General features: G+C 36.2%; 1 protein-coding gene across 1 annotated transcript in view; it reads left to right on the forward strand.

Annotated features, from left to right (window-relative positions):
- The window catches only part of HEATR1 (HEAT repeat containing 1), a 36309-nt gene that overhangs the window by 6774 nt on the left and 7876 nt on the right, over positions 1–21659 (forward strand). The window contains exons 8-33 of the mRNA XM_027750516.2: positions 354–487; positions 1319–1427; positions 1778–1888; positions 2321–2438; positions 3680–3787; positions 4207–4302; positions 5313–5401; positions 5699–5910; positions 6186–6307; positions 6679–6876; positions 7530–7713; positions 7979–8127; positions 9910–10102; positions 10614–10786; positions 11110–11277; positions 12138–12380; positions 13097–13228; positions 13628–13734; positions 14843–14986; positions 15689–15807; positions 16039–16160; positions 17581–17709; positions 19087–19317; positions 19978–20104; positions 20385–20551; positions 21189–21235. Of these exons, the coding sequence (XP_027606317.2) occupies positions 354–487; positions 1319–1427; positions 1778–1888; positions 2321–2438; positions 3680–3787; positions 4207–4302; positions 5313–5401; positions 5699–5910; positions 6186–6307; positions 6679–6876; positions 7530–7713; positions 7979–8127; positions 9910–10102; positions 10614–10786; positions 11110–11277; positions 12138–12380; positions 13097–13228; positions 13628–13734; positions 14843–14986; positions 15689–15807; positions 16039–16160; positions 17581–17709; positions 19087–19317; positions 19978–20104; positions 20385–20551; positions 21189–21235 (3732 nt within the window). The remainder of the gene's footprint in view (positions 1–353; positions 488–1318; positions 1428–1777; positions 1889–2320; positions 2439–3679; positions 3788–4206; positions 4303–5312; positions 5402–5698; positions 5911–6185; positions 6308–6678; positions 6877–7529; positions 7714–7978; positions 8128–9909; positions 10103–10613; positions 10787–11109; positions 11278–12137; positions 12381–13096; positions 13229–13627; positions 13735–14842; positions 14987–15688; positions 15808–16038; positions 16161–17580; positions 17710–19086; positions 19318–19977; positions 20105–20384; positions 20552–21188; positions 21236–21659) is intronic.

Raw genomic sequence — 21659 nt, forward strand, 5'->3', positions numbered from 1 at the left:
TTGCTGCTGCTGGGTGATAGATGTGCTCCTTGCAGTGTGAGGCTCTCTCTTCCTGCAGTCCATACAAGTATTTTTTTCTCATACCAGCAACTTTCCAGAAAACATAGGTACCATCGCAGCAGCTTCGCTCAAGATGACTGGCAGTACCGTGTTTTCTTCTTGGATATTAAATATGCCAATAAACCTTTGGCAGTAAGTTAGTGGAACCCTTTGAATCTTTTCAGCATTTTTTTACGATGAGGCTGTTACCTGATGCTGAAAATCAAATCCTCAGGAGGTCTGCATGGTTTTGAGAGTGTTGGTAACCCAGATGAGCATACGTACTATTTCCCCCCCTTTGTTCCATTGTGCAGGCCGTTTAATTATCTGTGCAAGATCCCAGAACTCGTAGTGCTTTTGCAAGGCCTGTCAGCGGGATATGATATATCTCCTCTTCTGCGTTACCTGTTGCCTCACCTTGTCCACGCTGTCGTGAAAAGTGATACAGGTAAGTTAGCACATGTTCTTTTTAAAACTTTGTTTAGTCTTAAGGACAGATAGCTGTGGTAAATGTCACAGCTGTGTAATTTTAGTTGCTTCTTCCATTAAAACTGTGCCAATACATGTGAAGACCTGATTGAGCTTTTGTGTGTTTTTTTGCTTTTTGTTTATCTAGGCCCTAGAGAGGAGGCTATTTTAGGCATTATTATACCTATATCGCTTTGACTTAGATGTTGATTTGCAGTATTTCAGCAGTAACTTAATTTTGATGTATGAAGTTTCTGACTCTTAGAGAGATGTATTGTAGTACTGCCAAATCTTTCTTAGGTAGATTACATGTACTCCATATGTAGTTTAATTAGTCAAGATCTATTTTTATCTGATGAATTCAATGTGCCTGGGAACAGTCTGGGACAGCAAGGCTGACTGGCATGCAGTAGTAGCCTGTGTCTGCACTAGTGAGTCTGCACTGTTTGCACTGTGGCCTTGTAACTGCTGAATCAATTAGGAAAGCTATTTTGTTAAAAAGATCCAGATTGACACAAGAGAATGTTGTAGAGAGTTGCTGGCACAGATTGTAGTAGGAGATCTGGAATCTTCCAAAGTATACTTGAATTTATTGGTAGCAATCCAACCTCTGGCATTTTAATGGCATTGATATAAAGCATTTCTAGCAGCTCATGGAGAGTTACTGCTAGTAATCGATGAACTTCATGGTCTTCAGGTTGTGTGCTTGGTTCACCAGATGTGATGCCTGTACAAGCTGTTGGCTTTATGCAGTACGAAGGCGTTATTCTCAAACTGTTGTTCATCTTTTGTGGTTGTGCTTTGTCCTTAGAGGAGCAAGAAGAATCTGAAGAGACAGAAAATGACATTTACATCAGGCACCTCCAAGCTATTCTTGAGAGTTTACCACTGGAAAATGATTTAGATTGCCTGCTAGCTTCGTGAGTTAACTTCAGTTATTTTTTTACGCAGTACTGCAGTCAATTCTGGTTTAATAACAACTAATTCCTGACAGTGGCGTCAGCATTATATGAGCATGTTTTTCTGAGTTCATAAGTTAGCTCCAAACCTGAATTTTGCAACTTAAACATTCGGTAACCCAGAAGAACTATGCTTTTAGCACTTGTGGGAGTACTTGTGGGAGAGAGTGAAACTTCAGGCTAGGAGCAAATCTGTACTTGCAATAAGTATTGCATATTAATCCTAACCTGTTCAGCACTGTGCTTTATAACAGTAATGAAAACTGTACTATGCAAAATGTGGTGACTTTTCCTTTTGTTTGTAATTTTAGAAAGTTTCTTGAAGAGTTTATCTCCTGTGGTACAGAGGTTGAATCTAATCCCACCAAAATGGCTGCACTCAATCAAAAGATTCTTCCTCTTATCAGACTTTTTGAGAGAAAGTAAGTTCCATTTGTCTATTACAGACCCACAATCTGTAGAGTGGTTATGTCAGCTTACTGGGGGTCATAAGCCCAGTATTCTTGACAAAATAGATAAAGAATTAATAAATGACTCCTAATCTTTGTCCAAATTTTATTTTACTTATCTGTCCCCATGTATTTTATCACTGTAATACATGGACACAGACCTACTGGCTTTGTAAAGCTGTTCGCTGTGTAACATGACCTGCTCTGCTCGTTATTTGTCCTAATGGTCTGCAATTCATCTGTGTTACAACATAATGGTTGATTTTCTTTGCGAAGCTACTTAAAATATCTGGTTTAGATGAGTGCGGGTGCATTGTTTCCTTGTATTCCCCTGTATTTCTGGTGTAAATATATGTTCTTCTGTCATCCTCCATGGCAAATGTTGATGGTTTTGTCTTTTGGCAGGTATCCTAAAGCCTTAGACTCTGTGTTGGAGAAGCACCTGGAAGATTGCACAGATGAGGCTGAACAAAATCTTTTTCATCAATTTATTTCTCTTTCATTAAGCTGTGGAAAATATAAGGTAGGTAGAAGCTCAGATCCTAGCTCTTATCTGGTTATATGGTCAGAAGGCAGAAGGCTGATTTTTGGTAATGTTCTGCTCTCTATTCTTCTATATAAACAAAACCTCTACCATTCCCACAAGAAAAAAAAAAAATGAAAAAAAACCCACAACAACCCCGAAAAACCAAAACCCAAACAAAAACAACTAACTTGCTTAAAGGTGATTTTGGGGATGAGGGAATTAGTCAAAACTGTGGTAAAATCAAAAGCTAAGTTTGTGTTTATCATGAGCAGTCACGAGCATGAGCTTTTTTTTCATGGTTAAAATTTATACATTTCCACCTGCTCCAATTGCTATCAATATTTTTTTTTCCTTAGGAATATGGCCACTACATCTGTTGAAATGGTCATTAGTGACAACACAGTAGTGCCCAGCGAGGCCTCATCTTAAAGATGTTGTCAGTGTTAGAGGTGTCTGTTTTGGGAAAGCTGACAGCTTTGTCACTGTTGAGAGAAGGTGGCTTGGTCTTTTCCTTGCGTTGATTTTATGAATGTTTAGAGTCAGTAACATGGAAGAATAGAGTGACTACATAGTTCTTCCATTTCTGAAGAGCAACTGAAACTCAGCCTAACACAGAATAGCCATGACTGCAACAGATCTGTCCAAGAAATTCATTAAGAGATGATTAGTATTATGGCTGTTGTTTGCAGTGATTGAAAGACTGAAAGCACTTAGGAAAATATGAGAAACTACCTAAAGAAGTGCTTCATTTATTTTTATACTGATTTAACAAAGGCACAGATTCTGTGGCTGAATAACAAGTGGATTAACTGAAAACCAAGGCATGCAGAACATAGGCATATGACTCTTCCAGCTTTTAAGGTTCCTGAGATAAGTGCACACAATTGTATTGGCAGGGATGCCTTTTTAACAGTTTCTGTCTGTACTCTGTCACACTGACATTGTCACTAGAGCTTTCTCAGAATCCTTAGATAAGTGTAATGCTTTTCTAGGACGTAACGGCATCTGTAGCTTACTATACTTCTCAAGTATCTTCCAAAAACTGTCTGCAAAAGTGAAGAAGACCAAATTTGAAATAGGTATACAACATTATTGTTCTATAATTTAACTATTTAGGTCTTGATTATACAGGTTTTCTTCTGGTACAAAAAATTGCTTTAAGAATGTCTCCCATTATCCTTGTGTATATGTAAAGTATTTTTAACATCCAATGAGTCACTGTGAAATCTGTATTTCAGTTTCTGGAAGACTCTGATACCTCCCTTCTACTCAGTTTGAATCATCCTCAGCCTGCTGTGCGGGTCCTCGCTCTTCAGCATTTGAAAGATGTTATTGAAACATCAAAGGTTTGTGTCCTGAATCTCTCACAGAACTGACTTAACATAGAATGTCTTCAAAAAGCTATTTGCCAGACTCAACAGTTGAAGATGAGTGGTGTGTTAAACTGTGTATATGTCATCTGTACAGTTTTTTCATGGTGTTTTTAGTAGGTTTCTGTCACCATTTTCCTGTATTCTGGAGTCCGGATGTAGTTCTTGTTTATTAAACTGCTTGCGTTCTAAGATAAAATCTAAGTTAATGAATATTTATAGTTTCTTTCTTTTGTTGTTGAAAGTTAGTCTGCCTGTAAGGTTTAATGTAGATGATATTACCACTTCTCTTACACTAGAATTCAGATATTTCATTAAAAGCCGGTAACTTTTGCTACCGACAAATGCTGGTTTTTTTTTTTTTCCTTTGACTCTGTTTTTCCTTATTTTTTCAGGAGGGCTTTGATCAGGCTTTCATAGAAGAAGCAATTTTTGGTCGGCTCAAGGATGACAACAGAGATGTTGTAATGTCTGCTCTCAGTTCTTTGGAGGTAAGTAAGTATCTTTCGATTTTAGCGTATGTGTGTCTGGGATGTATTCTTTGTAGTTGTCCGTCTTGTACTTGTGTCCTTAGTGTGTGACTTCTATCCTTTAGCAGGATAAAGCAGAATAAATTTAGGAGGCTTGTGCTGTTTACCACCTCACAATTCCCCTGCAAGTCTGCTACCTGATCCTTCCACAAGTGTTTGCAGTTAACATGAATTTTTTGGGTTTTTTGGGGGGTTTTTTTTGTTTTTTTAGTGTAGTTACTAGAGCATGTTTAAATCTTTGATTATTATTTAAGGTGTGCTTCTTGCTTATTCTGCTCATTTTTCTATAAAAAAACACAAGCCATGCTGTTTGCCTTTTGGATGGCAAATGGTGCGGTCACAAGTCATTACGCGATTGAGAAGCGCTCAGTTGAGTTTTTCCATATGGAAGTCATTTGGTCAGTTGATAGTGGCAAAGTCCTGAGCTCCAGCTCAGGTTTGCTGGATAGGCCTCTGGTATGCATTGTACTGATTGTTTCCAGCTAGAGTAACAGTCTGTCTTTATTGCTTCTGCTAGTAGTAGTGGACAATATTATTAGCAGTAGTATAATTGGTCTTGTGTTTTCATTCATTCTCAATCACTAAAAAATAGGAATAGAAGCACGTGAGTGCTCCTTTAAACTTAAGTATCCTTTGTTAATGTGCCTTATGTTTTAGTCATCCATGTGCAATGTAAAGTAAAAGCAATTCTTATTTAATTGTTTTGCATATTGTTTATTATCAATTTTACCAAACATTTCTGCATTTGATAAATTCTCCATACTTCAGCATATCTAGAGGGCATACTGGTCAGCCTTATAACTTCTGCTTACCCTGATAATAATTTAATTCCATGAACATCAGTAGGAATACAGTTAGTGATGTTTGATCTCTGTTTCCACTTGGTATAGCAGATGCATTTTCCATTATGATGTGGTAAATTATTTTGAATATTATTGTACTTTCATTCATTTTTCTTGATTACTTTTCAGATTTTCAGGGAACAAGTCAATCCAGAAGTCGTGGTATCAAGTCTTTTGAACATCTTCCAGAGAGCAGATCTTTCAAAGGAGGGAAAGTGGTATGTTTGTGCCTTTTTTCAGACTACGTTCTTTCTGTATAAATAATTTTTTTTAAATGTAACTCTAAAGAATACTTTAAAAACGTTTTTCTCTGCAAATGCTTTTTGTTATGCTATCTCTATGCTGAATTACAGGAGAAATGTTCAATTATTTGCATACCATTTCCCATTAACTCCTTATTTGTTCTCCGTGCTATTTGGATTCAGAAAATCACCATGGAAAATAGAGAACAAATCAAAGAAGTGTTGCTGGTATGATTTAACAGTGTATTTTCCACATGATTTATTCTCTTTTAGGTGCAAGGTTTTGGAACGAGCAACAAAAATTTTAGTCAAAGAGGAGATTTTGAAAGAGAAGAAGGAACTACTGGATGAAGCAGTAATGCAGTTGTTACCTTTTATGGTAATCACTAATGCCAATTCAAAATCTTCAGATTGGAAAATGGCTGTTTGTCTGTCAGAGTCTGAGCTCTGCTCCTTACACCCTTTACTGAAAGGCTGGCCAGAAGGTAAAGCATTAATTGTAACTAATTTTGTAAGAGAAAAATTGTGACAAGTTAGGACAGCATCCTTAATGAACCTAAACATGTATTGAAGGAGGCTGGCTGTCATTAGCAGACTATCATGTTGTGACTGTGAATAGACTTCTTCAAAAAACTTTTTGAAAATATGTAGAAATTGTCTAGTATGTTTCTGACTGATTCTAAATATTATTGAGCCACCAGTGTGTTAATATGCGATTTGTGTACCTAGATTATCTGATTTTTTTTATCCCCTGGAGTAGCTCTTGAAGAGGCAATTAAATCTGCCAAGTCTGCAGAGTTGATTGGAGTGGCCAACGAGAAAATGATTCTACTGCTTTCTAAAAATTTGACCTCAGGGGACCCTTCCTTACTATTGCAAATGGTATGTGTGCCATGTTACCCTGACCTTAAGAAATTTTACTTTTCAGGTGGTCACTGTAGTGGAACAAATGTGAAATGGAAGAACTTTGTGTGCTATTACCTATTTGGAAAAATGACTGATGTAACTAAATTCAAGGAATTTTTAGTTTCCTGAAAAAAAATGAGAATAAACAAGTATACTATAGAAACAGATGTTTGTGCATTCCCAGGTTCCAAAGAGTACCGTGACAGCAGATAGTAACTTGTTACCTCTGATAGAAGGTAAAAAGGATTTAACTGAACATGCAAAAGAAAAATGGTGTAAAGTCATACTGAAGTCCCGCTGTCTTACAGACTTTTTGTTGTTGTTTTTTCTCCACTCCTTTTTCTAAGGTTGATGACCTGATACTCGTTGCTGAAACCGAATCTGACAGTGTGAGACAGAAAGTAATTACTCATATAATTGGTTCATTGCTTGTTCAGTGCTGCTGCAATACACAGATGAAGGAAAATTATTTTTCAGTGGCTATCAGAGTCTTCTGCTTCTTGGATAAAAAAATAAAAAATCTCAGAGCCTGCGATCCTGCAGAGGTAAGATGTAAAAACTGTGGAGAGGGAATTTTCTTTATACTGGAGAAATCTGTAGGAACAATGTTCAGAAGGAGTATTTCTGTATCTTGCTGCCCTCCTTTTTTACTTAATTTTTATGCATTTTTCCTCTCGGGGCTTTCTTGATTTATTTTGTTGTGCAAGTTTTGGGATTTACTTTTGTGTGTAAGAAACCCATGTGAGCAGAGCTGTGTTTCTGTGTGTGCATCCCCTCTCACACATAGCAGTAAATGGTAATTAGTTAATCTGACCTCAGATTATTCCATTAATGAGTTTTTGTATATGCAAGTATTTGAAAGACATGGATTATGTCACTGGAACAGCTAAATGAAAGTATTAAGCTGAATGTCCACAAAATGCTGTAACTCCTATTCCCTTTGAAGAGACATTCTAGAGAGATTGATATTTTACTCTTCTGTTACCTCACGTACACTGTTAACTATGATAGAAAAAGCTGGTGTAGGTTTCAGAACTACAGATGCATGTTTCATTGTAAAATCAGAAACATAAATCACTTCATAAGGATACCTCTTTGGAGGTTGGAAATTAAATGTTGCTGAATTTTAATGCTAAATTTCTGTTTTCTGTTGCATGAAGTTGTGACAGAATACATTAAAATCAATTTTCATTCACAGGAAACTCCCCTAGATTGGTCTGTTGAAACAGCGGAGGAAACTGTGGTGCCTAAGGACTTATTAAGTGCATATATAGAAAAGCTCAATAGTGACGAGACTGCTCATGCAGAAGAGTCAGCTATGTTCCTGTTCTTATTGAAAAACTTCATAAATGGCCTAAAACCTCCTCTGTCCTTTCCAAAAGGTAAGTGTTAAGATTTTGACTGTCCCTTACATCAGTGAAGAAGGAAAGTTAATTTTTTTTTTTTTTTTGGAAGTTGTTGGAAACAAGGAAATTTTGCTTCCCTAGCCTTCTCCCTTTGTTGTGATTGAGATCTGAAAAGATTACTTACTTGTAAACATGAAATCAACTAAAGGTATTGTCTCCTTTTAACTAGAGATGTCTGTTTTCTCTTGGTTCCTGAAGGTGTTTGTATGCATCCACTTATTTATAACCTCTATTTTTTTAGAGGAAACTTGGTGGAATCCCGAATCTCTGAATCAAGATAGCCAAGACTTCCTGCACCTCCTTTTGGGGCTGTTTGATCTGCTTGTCAGTGGAGCTAGTGAAGGCAGCAATGTTATTCAGTACAGAGCATTGATGAATCTCTTACTCAAGGTACTATTTTTGTATTTGTTGCTCTGAATTATTAGTCATCAACTATTATGCAATTACATTAATTTTAAGAAAACTGAGAAAAATGGTAAACAGATCATGCAACACTGCTTGTGGCATACAAGTATTGTGAGAAGATGAAAGTTTAAGGTTCAGCTGGTTACTTTAATTAAATGTAATAATGGAAAACAAAAGTTAAAAAAACCAAACAAACCACAAATGGATCAGTTGAAGCAAAGGTGAAAACATAACGCTGATTTCTAGGACAAGATCAAGAGCTTAAAGTTTGAGCTGAAAGTTTTGGTTCTATCTGGTAACAAAAGGAGGGGTTGCTCTATAAAATTTGTTAGTATTTAAATACGGAAATTGAAAGGAAAACTTTTAGAAGAAATTGTATGTTTCCTTATTGCATCATCTCATGGTTTTCACATGCATCAAGTGATACATTTTTTGGAAGAGAATAAGGAATTTTGTCAGTCTTGATTTTAGATGGCAGGGAGTGATAACTTCATTCTGAGGAAAATGAAATCAAGTAATTGACACAAAGCTGCTGTTACTGGAATTTGATGCTGTTTCAGCAAGAACAGCACATAACAAACACAAACAGAAGAAGGAAAGAATAGCAATGATTTCATAACAAAACTTGCTTCTGATGTTAATTCATGTATATAACTTTGTCTCATTTTCAGTCACTTCAAGATCTAGTGAAATTATACTGACATTGGGCTGATGAAGAGATTTGATTCAGTGCCTGGCTAGTAAAGGCTGTCAGCAGGAAAGGAAGGAGGTTATTTTGGTGGGAGGTTTTGACTGAGGAAGCTGGATCATATTGCACAGAAGAGAAGAAATGTGGAGGAGAGACTACAGAAAGTTTGTGGAATGGGGTTAATAATGTCCTGGGACCTTGTGAAGACAACAGCTGCAATAATAATTTGCTTCTTTCACTTCTGCAGTACTGTTGGTCTCCAGTTTTGAGGGTTTTTAATTTGAAAGGGACAAGACAGTTATTTTTGCCAGCTCTAGAACAGTTAATGTAACTGGAACTTTGATCTTAGTGGACTTGTGGAAAAGAGAATAGGCAAGAGTATGTTAGGAGCTGTATCAGTGGTTCTGTCAAGCTGTGTTCAGTTTGTGGGATGTTGAGTGGGTACTCTGCTTGATGAATGAAGAGCTGTTAGGATTCCAGAGAGCAATTTACAGACAGAAAGCATGCTAGGTGTTGCCAGCCTATGTACTAAGTGACAACTTTAAATTGATTTGGGATACTGTTAGGCAACGATGCAACTGCTTCAATTAAACTCATTAAATTTGACAGAGAGGTTCTAAAGCAAAGTTGAAGTAATTGGATAAATGTGTGGCAAACTGAATTGAATCTTTTTGGAGCAGCTCTTACACTTGGTAGGTGGAGAAAGCACTCTGATATTTGTCAGGAAATAGAAGATCTTTATTTTGCACATAACAGTGTTCTTGCACAGTTGACATACTATACAAATGTTCATATGGATGTGTTTTTGGTCTGTTAGGATTAAAAAAATCCCTTCTAATACCTATAGACTACAAGTTATCTCTTAAATACACCAGCTGTTAAAAGCATCTAGACTTGAATATACACGCAAGCATCTACTCAATAACTTTTTCATCCCTAAAGACACTATTTCTAACTCTTTAGTTCCCTTTTAGTGTACTCCTTTGATCTGAGTGGTTTATCAGAGGTTTTGAGTAGTAGTTTACCAAATAAATTTTAAAAGTTTCTTTCCTCTTTTTTTAAATTTTATTAAATTTAAGGTACACCTAAAAGATTCAGAGGTTCTCTTCAAGTTCCTTTCCATTTTATGGACTTACAGTTATAACCTTTCAAATCACCTGAACTATGAGGTCAGTGCAATGCTGCAGACTCAAGCTCTATATATCGGCTATGCACTGCTTGAATCACAAACAAACCAGAAAAAAAAACAGCTGCTCTTGCCATCATCTCCAGGTAAAGTAAAACAGTATTTATCTCTCATGTTAAGACTTAATCACAATATTTTTTTATTTTTTCCAGTTTTACTATGTTTTATACTATGAAGGGTATCTGTAGTTATGTTTAGCTGCACTAGGCTGAGACAGCTCTTTCTGCTGCAGTTACCATTCTGAGCTTGGAAGTGAAGCCACTTTTTTTTTTAATTATAAAAGTGTTAAAGGAATACAGAGCTGTCCTGAAGAAGTGAGTTACAGCACCTTACTTTCTGTGCAGTACCAGGTGTGACTGACAGTCAGTAGCAATATATGAACTCTGAGCTTAAACATGAATATAAGGACTGTGATGAAGTTCAGACATGGATCTTTTAAGATTCAGGTTGGTTTTGTGCACTCTAAAGGTTTACAGTGAAAAGACAGAACTTTTTAATTCCAAAGTGATGTCGACGCCTCTTTCAGGGACAGCTACAGTAAAATTCTGACTGCTCACTTTATTCTCTTCCTCCTTCCTTCCCTGATTCTTTTGGCAGTGGTGATATCTTTGCTAATTAACTTGGCTAGTCCTGTGAGTGAAGTTCGAAGGGCTGCTCTGAACTGCCTTCATTCTTTGAGAGGAATAAAGGAGTCTCTGTTTCATCCTGTTCTTCAGCATTTGGAGCAAAAGACAGAAGAGATTGTATCTGACCCTACATACATAACACAGGTATTTTTCTTATTAAGGTGTACATTAATACAAGTTTTGTCTGCTGCTGTGAGCTCCCATCTTTTAGAAAAGAAATCAAATTAACCAGGAAAGTTAATAGCAGACTGATTTATAATTTTTTTTGTAAGTTCTATAAAAATATTCAAGTGATTTATTACATACAGAGAGCTGAGAATCTAAGAGGCATTAACTGTGGTTTATTTACAAATTAAGAACTCTGTTTGTATCTAGATTGCATTATCGTGAAAGCATCGAATAAATGTTGTTTCAAGGCATCTTTATTGCAGGGAAAGAACTTAATTTTCATTTTGTTAATGAATTAGACTATGGGAACTCTATTTGAGGAACTTGAGACACAACCAAAACAGAAATCCCAGAAGAAAAAATTGTTGGAAGCTTTGGAAAACATACTTGATTGTGTACAGAGCCCTATTTTCCCATCATATATTGCAAGAAACTTAATGAAAATTCTTCATGAAGTCCATGGTGAGGTAAGTGTCACCTTTTGAGTTGTTTTATGGGTTCTGCGCTTGATTGGAATGCTGAAATCAAATTTCTTTTAGTAATAATGTTGTTAAATAACTTAATAATGTGTTGGATAATTAGGCATTCAGTTGACACCTCTAATAATATGTGGTTATGCTGCAAAATATGGTTTAGTGAAACACAGAACATTTGCATGCTCCATCCAGGAATGCAATGGCTGCAGCATTTTGCACTGGAATTTTTAAGGAAACTCCCTTGATATTATTAGAGAAGACTCTTTCAGAAGGAGATTCTTCCAGAAGAAATTTATTAGCTTGGTTAGATATCAGTGAATATATAGAGTTTTCTGTACAGAATTGCAAAGTATTAAGTAGTACTATCAATTTTATTTATATGTATTAACCTACTCTTACCTAGCGTATTCAGAATTCTCTAAGTGCTGGTAAATACATGAGTTCAAAGTTCAAAAAATTAATTAAATCAGAATGTTTATGCTCTGTTCAGTTGTACGTATCTTGAAAGGATTGCAACCTGCATAGAGGGTGAGTGTTCTTGCCTCACATTTGGATTTTGTTGAAGACAGCAGTCGTAAATCCATGAGAATATTGCCTTATTTCTGTACTTTAAAAATATGAAATACTACTCTGCAAAGCAGGATAGCAAAGTAACAGATGAGTATGTACTCCTGGTAATCTCACATTAAGTCTTGTATTTTTCCTCTTGAACAGCTGTTGATTAATATACTGCATGCAGTGTGTTACTAAAGAGGGGATGGAGATGTTGCAGTAAAATGAAGCTGTGCTACTGAAGTTTGTTAAATCGAGAACGGATAAAAACTTACATTAGAAATTTCCCCTGTTCGCAGATGATTCTTTCTCACCTCTTGCCAGTACTAGACCAGTTGCTAGAGAAGGTCTTTAAGAAACCTGAGGCAGTTTTGAAAGATGAAGTTATTCTCCTGCATCTAATCCTTGGAAAGTTTAATGAATATTCAGCACCCCTCTTGTGCAAGAATCAGCAGAGTCTGGATTTATTTATCAGAAGTCTGCATGCTGCCAAGAAAATATATGAAGAAATTCCACCATTACAGATCACAGCACTTGGGCAGGTATGGATTTATGAAAGATCTTTAATTTTTATGCTTGAAGAAACTAGCAGTGTTCTTTCTGTGTGAAGGAGTCCATAGCTTTTGACCTGTCTTTCTTTTAGTACAAGTTTTTGGTGTCTCTGTAGTGTCTTTGGAACATCTAAACACCTGCAAAACTTTCTCCCTTAAAATTACCAGAAAAATTTCTGCTTGCTCTATTTTTTGCATTATGACAAGCACAAAATAAAAATACTGTATTTGCATGCAGATGAATATATGTATCATTACAGATACTACCGTTCCACAGTTCTTAGTTTTTTGTCAGTCAGGCAAGAGCTTTACTTAATATTTTTCTTCTGAGGAAAAATTGTTAACAAAATACAGTGGGTGATAAATAGTCTCAATTGAAGGAGGCTACAAATTCAGGCCTTCTACTAGCCAGGTGTTGGCTTATACTTCCCAAAGTCTGGCAACAGCAAGTTTGTTCCCCCCATTAGGCAAATTGTGTGCAAAATTTCAGGAATCAGTATATGTCAGTTGGATATTTCACAGGTATATGATTGGTATCTAAGAATTCCTGGATATATACAAATACATAGTAAATATGCAAATTATCGCTATACTAGCGTGTGTGATTGTGCGTGTCATATATAATCTGATATATCTAATTCTATAGCTTGTGGTTTTATCTTCTTACAGTAAACCTCTCTGCATCCTTTCTTTTGTCCCTTTTGTAGATTACTAAACCATTCTTTGCAGCTGTGTCAGATGGGATGGTGCAACAGAAGCTACTAAAAGTATTGTTTGACTTACTCCTAAACTGTAAGAACCCTCTTTGTGCCCAGACAATTAGCAGTGTGTTTAAAGGGGTAAGTGGCAAACTCCAGAACACAGAAATATGTTCAAACCTGTTGCAGTGAGATTTGGTGCTGCTTGTTGTTTATATAATTTATAGCACAAAAGGAATCAGAAACTATTTGTCAAATATTAGAATAGTGTTAATGGCATGGAAAGTTTGTTAAATGACTGCTTTTAGAAGCTATTTCTTTAAAAGCCATGTATCAGTCATTTACTACACTAAGTGAAAGAATTCTGCAGAGTTCACTTCTTTCTGATTCACTGATTTTCATTTTCTGGGATATGACTTGAATATGTGGATTATATATCTATATGTGCATGAAAGGGATGTGTTTTTAGAAAAAGGATGGAACACAGATATATGATGTGACACATAGTTCATTGGCGCTTGCATTATTGTTTTGTTTCAGATTACAGTGTGTGCTGAGCAGATTGTCAGAGAACTGGAGCCTCCTGAGAAAACAAAAAGTCTGGCCACTGTTCAACAAACTAGAAGGCAGAAAATGCAGCAACAGAGGTAAAATAACTAGAAACCCACAAATATTATCTGTACAGTTTGAAAATAGCATTTGTCTTAATACATTGCATAGTCTGTATTGAAAGCATAAACATCTATTTCTTCTTTTCCCCTGCACAGTAAAATCACTGAGCTACTTTTGGCAGAAGAAAACCAACTCATGTTGCTGTTTGAGAACAGATGGAAGAACAGTTAAAATTTAAAAAAAAAATAGCATTTTTAATCTTGACATTTGCTTTTATAGAATCTGGCTTGACACAGTTGAACAAGATTTCATTTTTGTTGATAGTAAAGTTGGTTTGTAATATCGATGCATGGACAGATTACATACACATGGCTGAAACCTACAGATGCTCCTCAAAATGTTCCTGTTAGTTGACTGAAAAACAGTATTTTGTTTCTGTTAAAACAGTAATATAACCAGTAATTTTTAGATCTTTGTCTTGTTTCTTCTCTTCATTCTCGTAAGGAAAGAACTGCTTTGTCCGCTCTATTTATTCTCTTCTTTAAACACTGTCTTTCAGCCATTGTTGAAGCAGGATATTGACCTACTTTGACCTAGAATAGCTGACCTAGAATAGTTGGTTTGACTTAGAATAGTCGTTCTTATTTTCCTTTCCTTGACTTTTTTTAACAATCATCATCTGTTAGATTGATCCATCTGTAAATTGTATCTGTCAGTTTATAAACACACAAGCTCGCATACACCCCGATTGCCTACTTAGTCAGTGTGTTAACCACTAGTAGTTCCAAAGATGCAAGTTTTCTGGATGGCAAGCAGATCATCTATTGGATATTTATTTGGTAATAGATTTTATTTTTTTCCCCACAGAAGTCTTCATTTTGTACAACCTTTGTATACACAGAAGGCATGCTGTACTTGTTTGTTTTTTCAAGTTTGGTCTGAATTTTTCGTTGATTGTTTAAAATGTGTTGCTGCTTCAATCCAAAGCCCACACATTGCCACTTCTCCCAGGAGCAGCAGTTAAAGACATTACTATGTGAAAGAAAACTTGCCTTTTTTTAATTACTTGTGTGTGTGTTCTCTGAAACACGGTACTATTTCTTTTGCAAATGTATATCCTCGTTGTTTGTCTTATCTTTTTAGAAAGCCTCAAGATGCAGAATTGGCACCAGAAACAAGCCACTTCAGCTGGCAGAGGGTTATGCTTATTCTGGAATTACTGCAGCATAAGAAGAAGCTTAGACGTCCGCAGGCATTGGTACCGGCTCTTTTTAACCTGCTGAGCAGGTAATGGTGCTCCCATTACCCAGGAGTCCTTGAACCCTCTCTTCTGCATCAAACACTCTAAAGCATTAAAATATGGGCTACTTTGTCTCTGAATCAGAGAAGGGGAATGGGAAGTTATTATGATTTTTTTCCCTTTAAACAGTGTGATGGACTTTCTTAAGATTTTTACCTGATGCATAGCTTTTTATTTGAAAACTTTGTCTGTCTGGCAAAAGGGTTGGGATTGCCAAGAAGGATTAAAACTGTCACAATTGACAAGAGTCATGTCTTTGACAGAGCTAGTATAATACTCTAAGCTTTAAAATTCCTCCTAACACATGGTGGAACAGTCCTTGTCCAGTGCAACCTAGGAAAACTATTGCTTTTCCTGCCAGCCCTATCTCCAGGCACTTAGGAAAGTTTACATATAGACTGGGTATTTGTCTTTCTTTCCTTATGACTTGCTTTTACATAGACTGGCAATCACAGTTCAGGTTATACTTATACTTTTGACAGTGCTTTGATAAATGTGTTTTATAAGACCAGTTGATGCAATTGAAAACAAAAAAAAGAAGAGACACTTTTTGACGAAGGCTTTTTAGAAGCTTCTATTTCGAACTTAAGTAGAATTAAGATTGCAGAATTATTTGTGTCTTAATATACAGTTTGGTCACTTATTTTTGTCTCTTTTTTCTGTCTCTATATTTTTTCCTGAATGTATAGGTGTCTGGAACCTACGGCATCAGAAGAAGAAAATATGGAATATACAAAGCAGCTTATCCTCAGCTGCCTGCTAAGTATCTGTCAGAAATTGTCGTCCAATGGTAGCAAGGTCCCAGCAGGTAAAAGTCATCACTCATTTCTTAGTACTTCTTTTACCAGTACAGCATTAAAACAATGGTCTCTACCTGTTTTTTCTTTAGTCTACACTGTGTTGTTGAGGAGAGAGAAATTCCTCCATAAGAGTATACAAGTTTGCCTTCCTAATCATTTTTTGTAGATCTTGAGTGTACAGTTCATTCCTATGTGGTTGACCTTTAAAGTGTTAATCAATTGATGTTTTTTACTTGCAGATATCCTTGACAAAGAAAAATTCAACGTGGAACTGATAGTTCAGTGCATCAGGATATCTAAAATGCCCCAGACACACCACCATGCACTGCTGCTCCTTGGTGCTGTTGCTGGAATGTTTCCTGTAAGTAGCACCTGAAATTTATGTGTCAGCTCTTCTCTTTGGGTTCCAAGTGTTGGATAGAGTGATGAACATACAGAGCTGTTCTATGGGGAGAAACTTTCTGAAAAGAGCAAGAGGCAATGTACAGGTTACCTCCACTTTTATGGCTTTTCATTCCATTTTACTTGAAAAGAAACTTCTGACTTGATGCTTTGGTCACCATTTGTGGCTTGCAGTGGAGCATATTAGATATGAAAGAAGCTTTCTGTCAACAGCCCTGCCTCACCTTCCCACTGTGGTCACCATTCTCATGCCTTGTTTCTTCCTCCTCCTGCTTTTTTATATAAAGAGAGAAAACACCTGGTGTGATAGCACGTGCATTCTTACAGTTTCTGTCTTCTACAACACGAAAATGTAGTTGTAGTTGATAATAAAACCAGGTTGGTCTGATTTTAATTGACTGGGAAACAGGCCTTTTCTTCTGTAGATTGAAATTTGACTGTACACTCTTCTAAGTAAGTTTTTTTGCTTTGAAATGATAAAAGCAGCAAAATTAATCCAGTAAATCAAACTCAGTTTGCATCTTTATATTTACCTCAGTATTTCACACACTTCAAAAGAGCATTTTTCCCAAAAGGCAAAACTGTAATGTTTTTGACAAATTTTTGGAGGACTTTGTGGTTTTATTGTTTGTTTTTTGTCTTCATCTTACTACCATAACCTGCTATAAAATTGAGCATTTGTTTACAAGATTTTCATGGTCAGAATACAAGGAAACATTTTGTATCAGTCTCATCTCTCTCTTAATATATAAAACACTTCTTCCATTCACTGAATGAAAAATGTTCCCATACTTTCTTGCTCTAAGTTTCATAATTTCTGGCAAAATCTAGGAAACTAACTTTGAGCTAGGTGACACTTCTAATCCTGCCCTCTTAAAATTAATTACTTTGATTACAATTTAGGCCCCCGAAAAGACAAAAATTTAAATGAGCATGGTTGGTTTACATTGTATGATTGTAGATGTTTTACAGATATAAAAAGGGTGGGTGGGAAAGGTATGAAAATTACTGGAATCTGTGCCACAATCACATTTGTGCTTCTGCAAATCTCCTCATAGCTGGTTTTGCTTGTTATATTACCATGTCTCTGAGTGGAAGGATCCAAGGTTTTTCATCAGACTAAACTCTCAATTTCCACTCTTTAAGTACTTGCTTAGAAGTGTCTCGGTTTCTAAATAATATTTAGAACTCTACTAAGCACATAGGAAATAGTATTAAGGGACAACATACATTTAAAATTAGTTTAGGGAGATTTTTGGAACATACTCATGATTCTCCTTTTTTTTATTATAGGAATCTAGTGGCATTGTGAGAATGAGAAATGCCTTAAGGCATAATATGCATAGCAGGATAAACTAATTTCATCTGTTCTTTTCCAGGATAAAGTTCTTCATAACATTATGCCCATTTTTACATTCATGGGAGCAAATGTCTTGCGTCTGGATGATACTTACACTTTCCAAGTGATTAACAAGACAGTGCAGATGGTTATTCCTGCTCTTATTCAGGTAAATTTGTCTACATAATGGAAATATTATTAATTAAGTAGAGTAAATGATTTAGAATATAGATAGTAGAATAAGTTTTCACCTATTCTAGATGTATTTTTAGATAGGTACTAAATTTTATGTAGTAACTATATTAACAGACTTCTCTGCGTCTTACCAACTGAGTTCATCAGACTAGTGCTTCTTTTCCGGCTTTTGGGTTCCTGCACTTTATAAATGGTTTAGCCAAAATTATCAGAACTGTACATGAAGAGGACTTGAAACATACTTTAAATTCAAGTTTTTCATCATAAAAATAACAGGCAAGTTCAGTAGAAGAACCATTGGAAGTAAAAACTGGTTATTAGTCCTATAATAATATAGTCATTTGAATAATAGACATGGTCTGAAACAAGTGGAAAGGTATAATATTTGACAAATGCTTTTATTCTTCCTGCTGGTGTTTGTGGGGCTTTTCTTGGTTTTGTCTGGACCACTTACATAAATACATTCTTGTTTTCAAAGGGCTTTTTTCATTCAGATTTTATTCTACATCATTAATAGATCAAACAAAAAATGCTATATAAATTTCTTGTGTAAAAATGAATTGGAGGAAAAAATGTTGTCTTCTAACGATGGGCTGGGAATTTTTCAGAGTATTTTTAGTATGTATACATGTTTTTCATCCTCTTACAGTTCTCTGTTGAAGAAATCAAGTTGTTGTCTCTCTTTTTATGTATTTTTTTATCTAGAACCTTTCATAGCAGCTAACACAAGTTTATGTGACAAATTATTCACGGCACACACAATTATTACATGTGGCAAGAGCCTAATGTTACTTGCCTGAGAACATGTAGTCTATGTATATTATTTTTACTAGGCCCTTGAATCCAAGACCCTAAATACCAGGCTTACAGGCAAAATTTTCAGAAGGATGTGGCATCACTTTCTCTTGAAAATTCCTGTTTGTTTCAGCTGATGCCAAGTAACAGGTTTTCTCTATTTTCCTTTTTCCTTTTTTCATCTTTCTTTTTTCTGATTTTTTCCTTTTTTCCTTTTTTTTCCCCTTTTTTTCCTTTTCTTCCTCTTCTTCCTTTTCTTCCTTTTATTCCTTTTCTTTGTTTTTTTTTCTTTTTATTCCTTTTTTGCCTTGTTGTCTTTTTTTCTCTCTTTTTCTTTTTATTTTCCTTTTATTTGAAGCATCTTCCTTTAACACTGAAAAGGAACTGTGTGATCGAAAGCTTTATTATGGAGCGCTTACATTTCCCTTGAGATTGTGCATTTAGCAGTGCTGTTATCTGGCACGTTATGCTTTCTCCCATGTTATGAAATTAGTAAGGAAGAACTTACACCCATCTGCAATAACCTGTTGGAGCTGCTGTACCTGTTTGTACACAGGCTGAAGACAGTGATTTGTCAGAGTCCTCGGGAAGTGTGGAAGAGGTGGTGATAAAGATCATCCGTGTGTTTGTGGATGCCCTGCCCCATGTGCCGGAGCACCGGCGCCTGCCGATCCTGTCCCAGCTGATCACTACGGTGGGGGGAGACAAGTTCCTCTGGGTTCTCCTGGTGCTGCTGTTCGAGCAGTACGTGACCAAAACTGTGACAGCAACATCCAGCACAGACAAGGTTAGCAGACTGATGGAGTCGACTTTTCCCTTGAGAGACTGATCTCCCTCTTTCTGTTCATGGTTTTGCCTTTAAAGCCCCTGGGTTATGCTGAAAAAGGTAGTGAGCTCTGAGCTTGTGCTGTAGCAGAACCTGATGGTGGTGTTGGCTCTTATTTGTAGTGCACAAACAATATTATTTTGTCCTGGAGCCTGAACAATAAATCAGGTCATATTGTACAGCAATCCTTGGCCTGAAGAGCTGATAGGTAATTAGGAAGTGCTTCAATATTATTGAAGTTGAGGTTTTTTTCTTTAATTGTTTGTGAAACACGATACTGGTCGTCCTGTACAGACCAAGATAAAAACCCTACTATGTTTTTGTGTAGGCAGGCCCTCAGACTAGGTGAAATCACAGTTTATGGGCAAAACTAAAAGAACTATTATAGGAACATGTATCTGAGAAGATAGAGTCTTTGCAGCAGCAGTTTAATCTCTCTCTACACCCTCTGAAACTATGTTCTCTCCAAGATCTTGCTGTTATCCTTGGTGTTAATCCTGGCAGTGTCCAGCTCAGCATGGCATTTTCACAAACTCACTGAGGAGTTTTTGAGTCTTTCTATCATTATTATGTTTTTTAAATTCTTCAAATGTTTCTTTTTTATTTCTAAACCATTAATAGGATGCCGTTCTGGAAGCAGACACTGAATTTTGGATTTTCATCTGTTGTGAATTTAATGTACGTTTGCAGTTCCAGAGCATGATGAAAATAATCCAGTACTTGACAGAGCTGCCAGAGAACAAAGAAGGTAACCACAAAGCAAAGCGTGTAAACCTTCCCATTATGAGGGACAAGAAGTAATGATTTTAAACTAAAAGTGGGTTGATTCAGACTAAATATAAGGAAGAAATTTACTATGAGAGTGGAGAAACACTGGAACAAGGTTGCCCAGAGGAGGTGGTGGATGCCCCATCCCTGGAAATGTTCAAGGCTAGGCTGGATGGTGCTTTGAGCAACTGTAATTTTACTTCGTTTCTATGATCAGAAATTAAGTGTCTTTTTCTCTTGGATGCAAATGTTTTCATCAGATGATCCTGGGTCAAAAAAGTCAAGAACATGCAAGACAAAACCAAAAAATCAGGATGGGCAGCTCTTTAATGTGGAGTCTCACTCCGACAAACAACTTCGGCATTTCAAATTCTTGTCAGTCTCCTTCATGTCACAACTTTTGTCCTCTCAGAGCTTTGTAAAAAAGGTAAAAATAGCAGATTACTTTTAAACTGACGACATAAAGTAATTGTGCTGTACTGCAATAGATGAGTTTTAATTTACTTTTTAGTCTGAGTTTATTTTCAAAGGGGTGAAAGAATACACTGTCCAGTGTATCTTGCTGACAATTTTATTGATACAATTTTTAAACTTCTCAGTAATGTTAATTATTTTTTAATAAGGCTTTTCTAGATAGACTCCATTTGTGTGATCAATGAATAGGTAATCAAGTGAAATACTGGTCCCAGTGGATTCCCACTGGCTCTATAGAGTCTGGGATTTCTCTCACAACCTCTATAATTCCAATTGCTTTAAGATTCATGATTTGTGCTACTACCTGAAAAGACAAAATGTTACAAATTTTAGGCTCTGACTCTAGCTGGCTGTAGTCCCAGTTTTTCAGCTGCACGTAATGCACCAGCATGAAATGTATTTGTCACTGTGACTGCCCAAGGTTCTCAGATTTTCTTATAGAATGATGGCTCAAGTACAAATGTGGGGACTCAGAATTACTATTTTAGAGGACATTTAATTCAAAACAAATTTGTGTATTCTGGAATATTAGCTTAATGAGGGGAAGTAAGTTTCACATTTAACGTTTTCATTCTTGCTTTTTAAACTAGATAGTTGAATGTGAAGAAACAGAAGAGCTGCAGAAGTTGGAACAGAGGTATGTTTAAATCTGCTGCACTCCTCATATTTCTAGCTTTTATTGCAACCTGGGAATATTTTTTAAGTGTAGTCCTATTAGAATATCTTTTTCCCCAAGGCTACTTTTCTTAATGTCCTCTGCAACAAGCAGTATTTATTATGTGCAAGTTACTTGGGTTTTGTTTTGGTTTGTGTTCTTCTCTTAATAGAATGTGGGGAGGTTTATTTCTGAAAGATTACTGTACCCAGTATCTACTCTTTCTGTATTTTTGATAGTGCTTATTTACGTACTTGGTGATAAGTATCATGCTATTTATGGTTGAGGCACTAAAAGAATTCCAGATTTTTAGCAAAATGTATTGCTTCATTAGTAGGAAAAAAAAATCATTGTTCACAGGTGCCCCAATACTGGTGTAACGAAAATACCACGATCACAGATCGCA

The sequence above is a fragment of the Pipra filicauda genome, unplaced genomic scaffold (assembly GCF_003945595.2).
Source record: "Pipra filicauda isolate LSUMZ 115617 unplaced genomic scaffold, ASM394559v2 scaffold154_size2910363_pilon, whole genome shotgun sequence".
NCBI classification, from domain to species: domain Eukaryota; kingdom Metazoa; phylum Chordata; class Aves; order Passeriformes; family Pipridae; genus Pipra; species Pipra filicauda.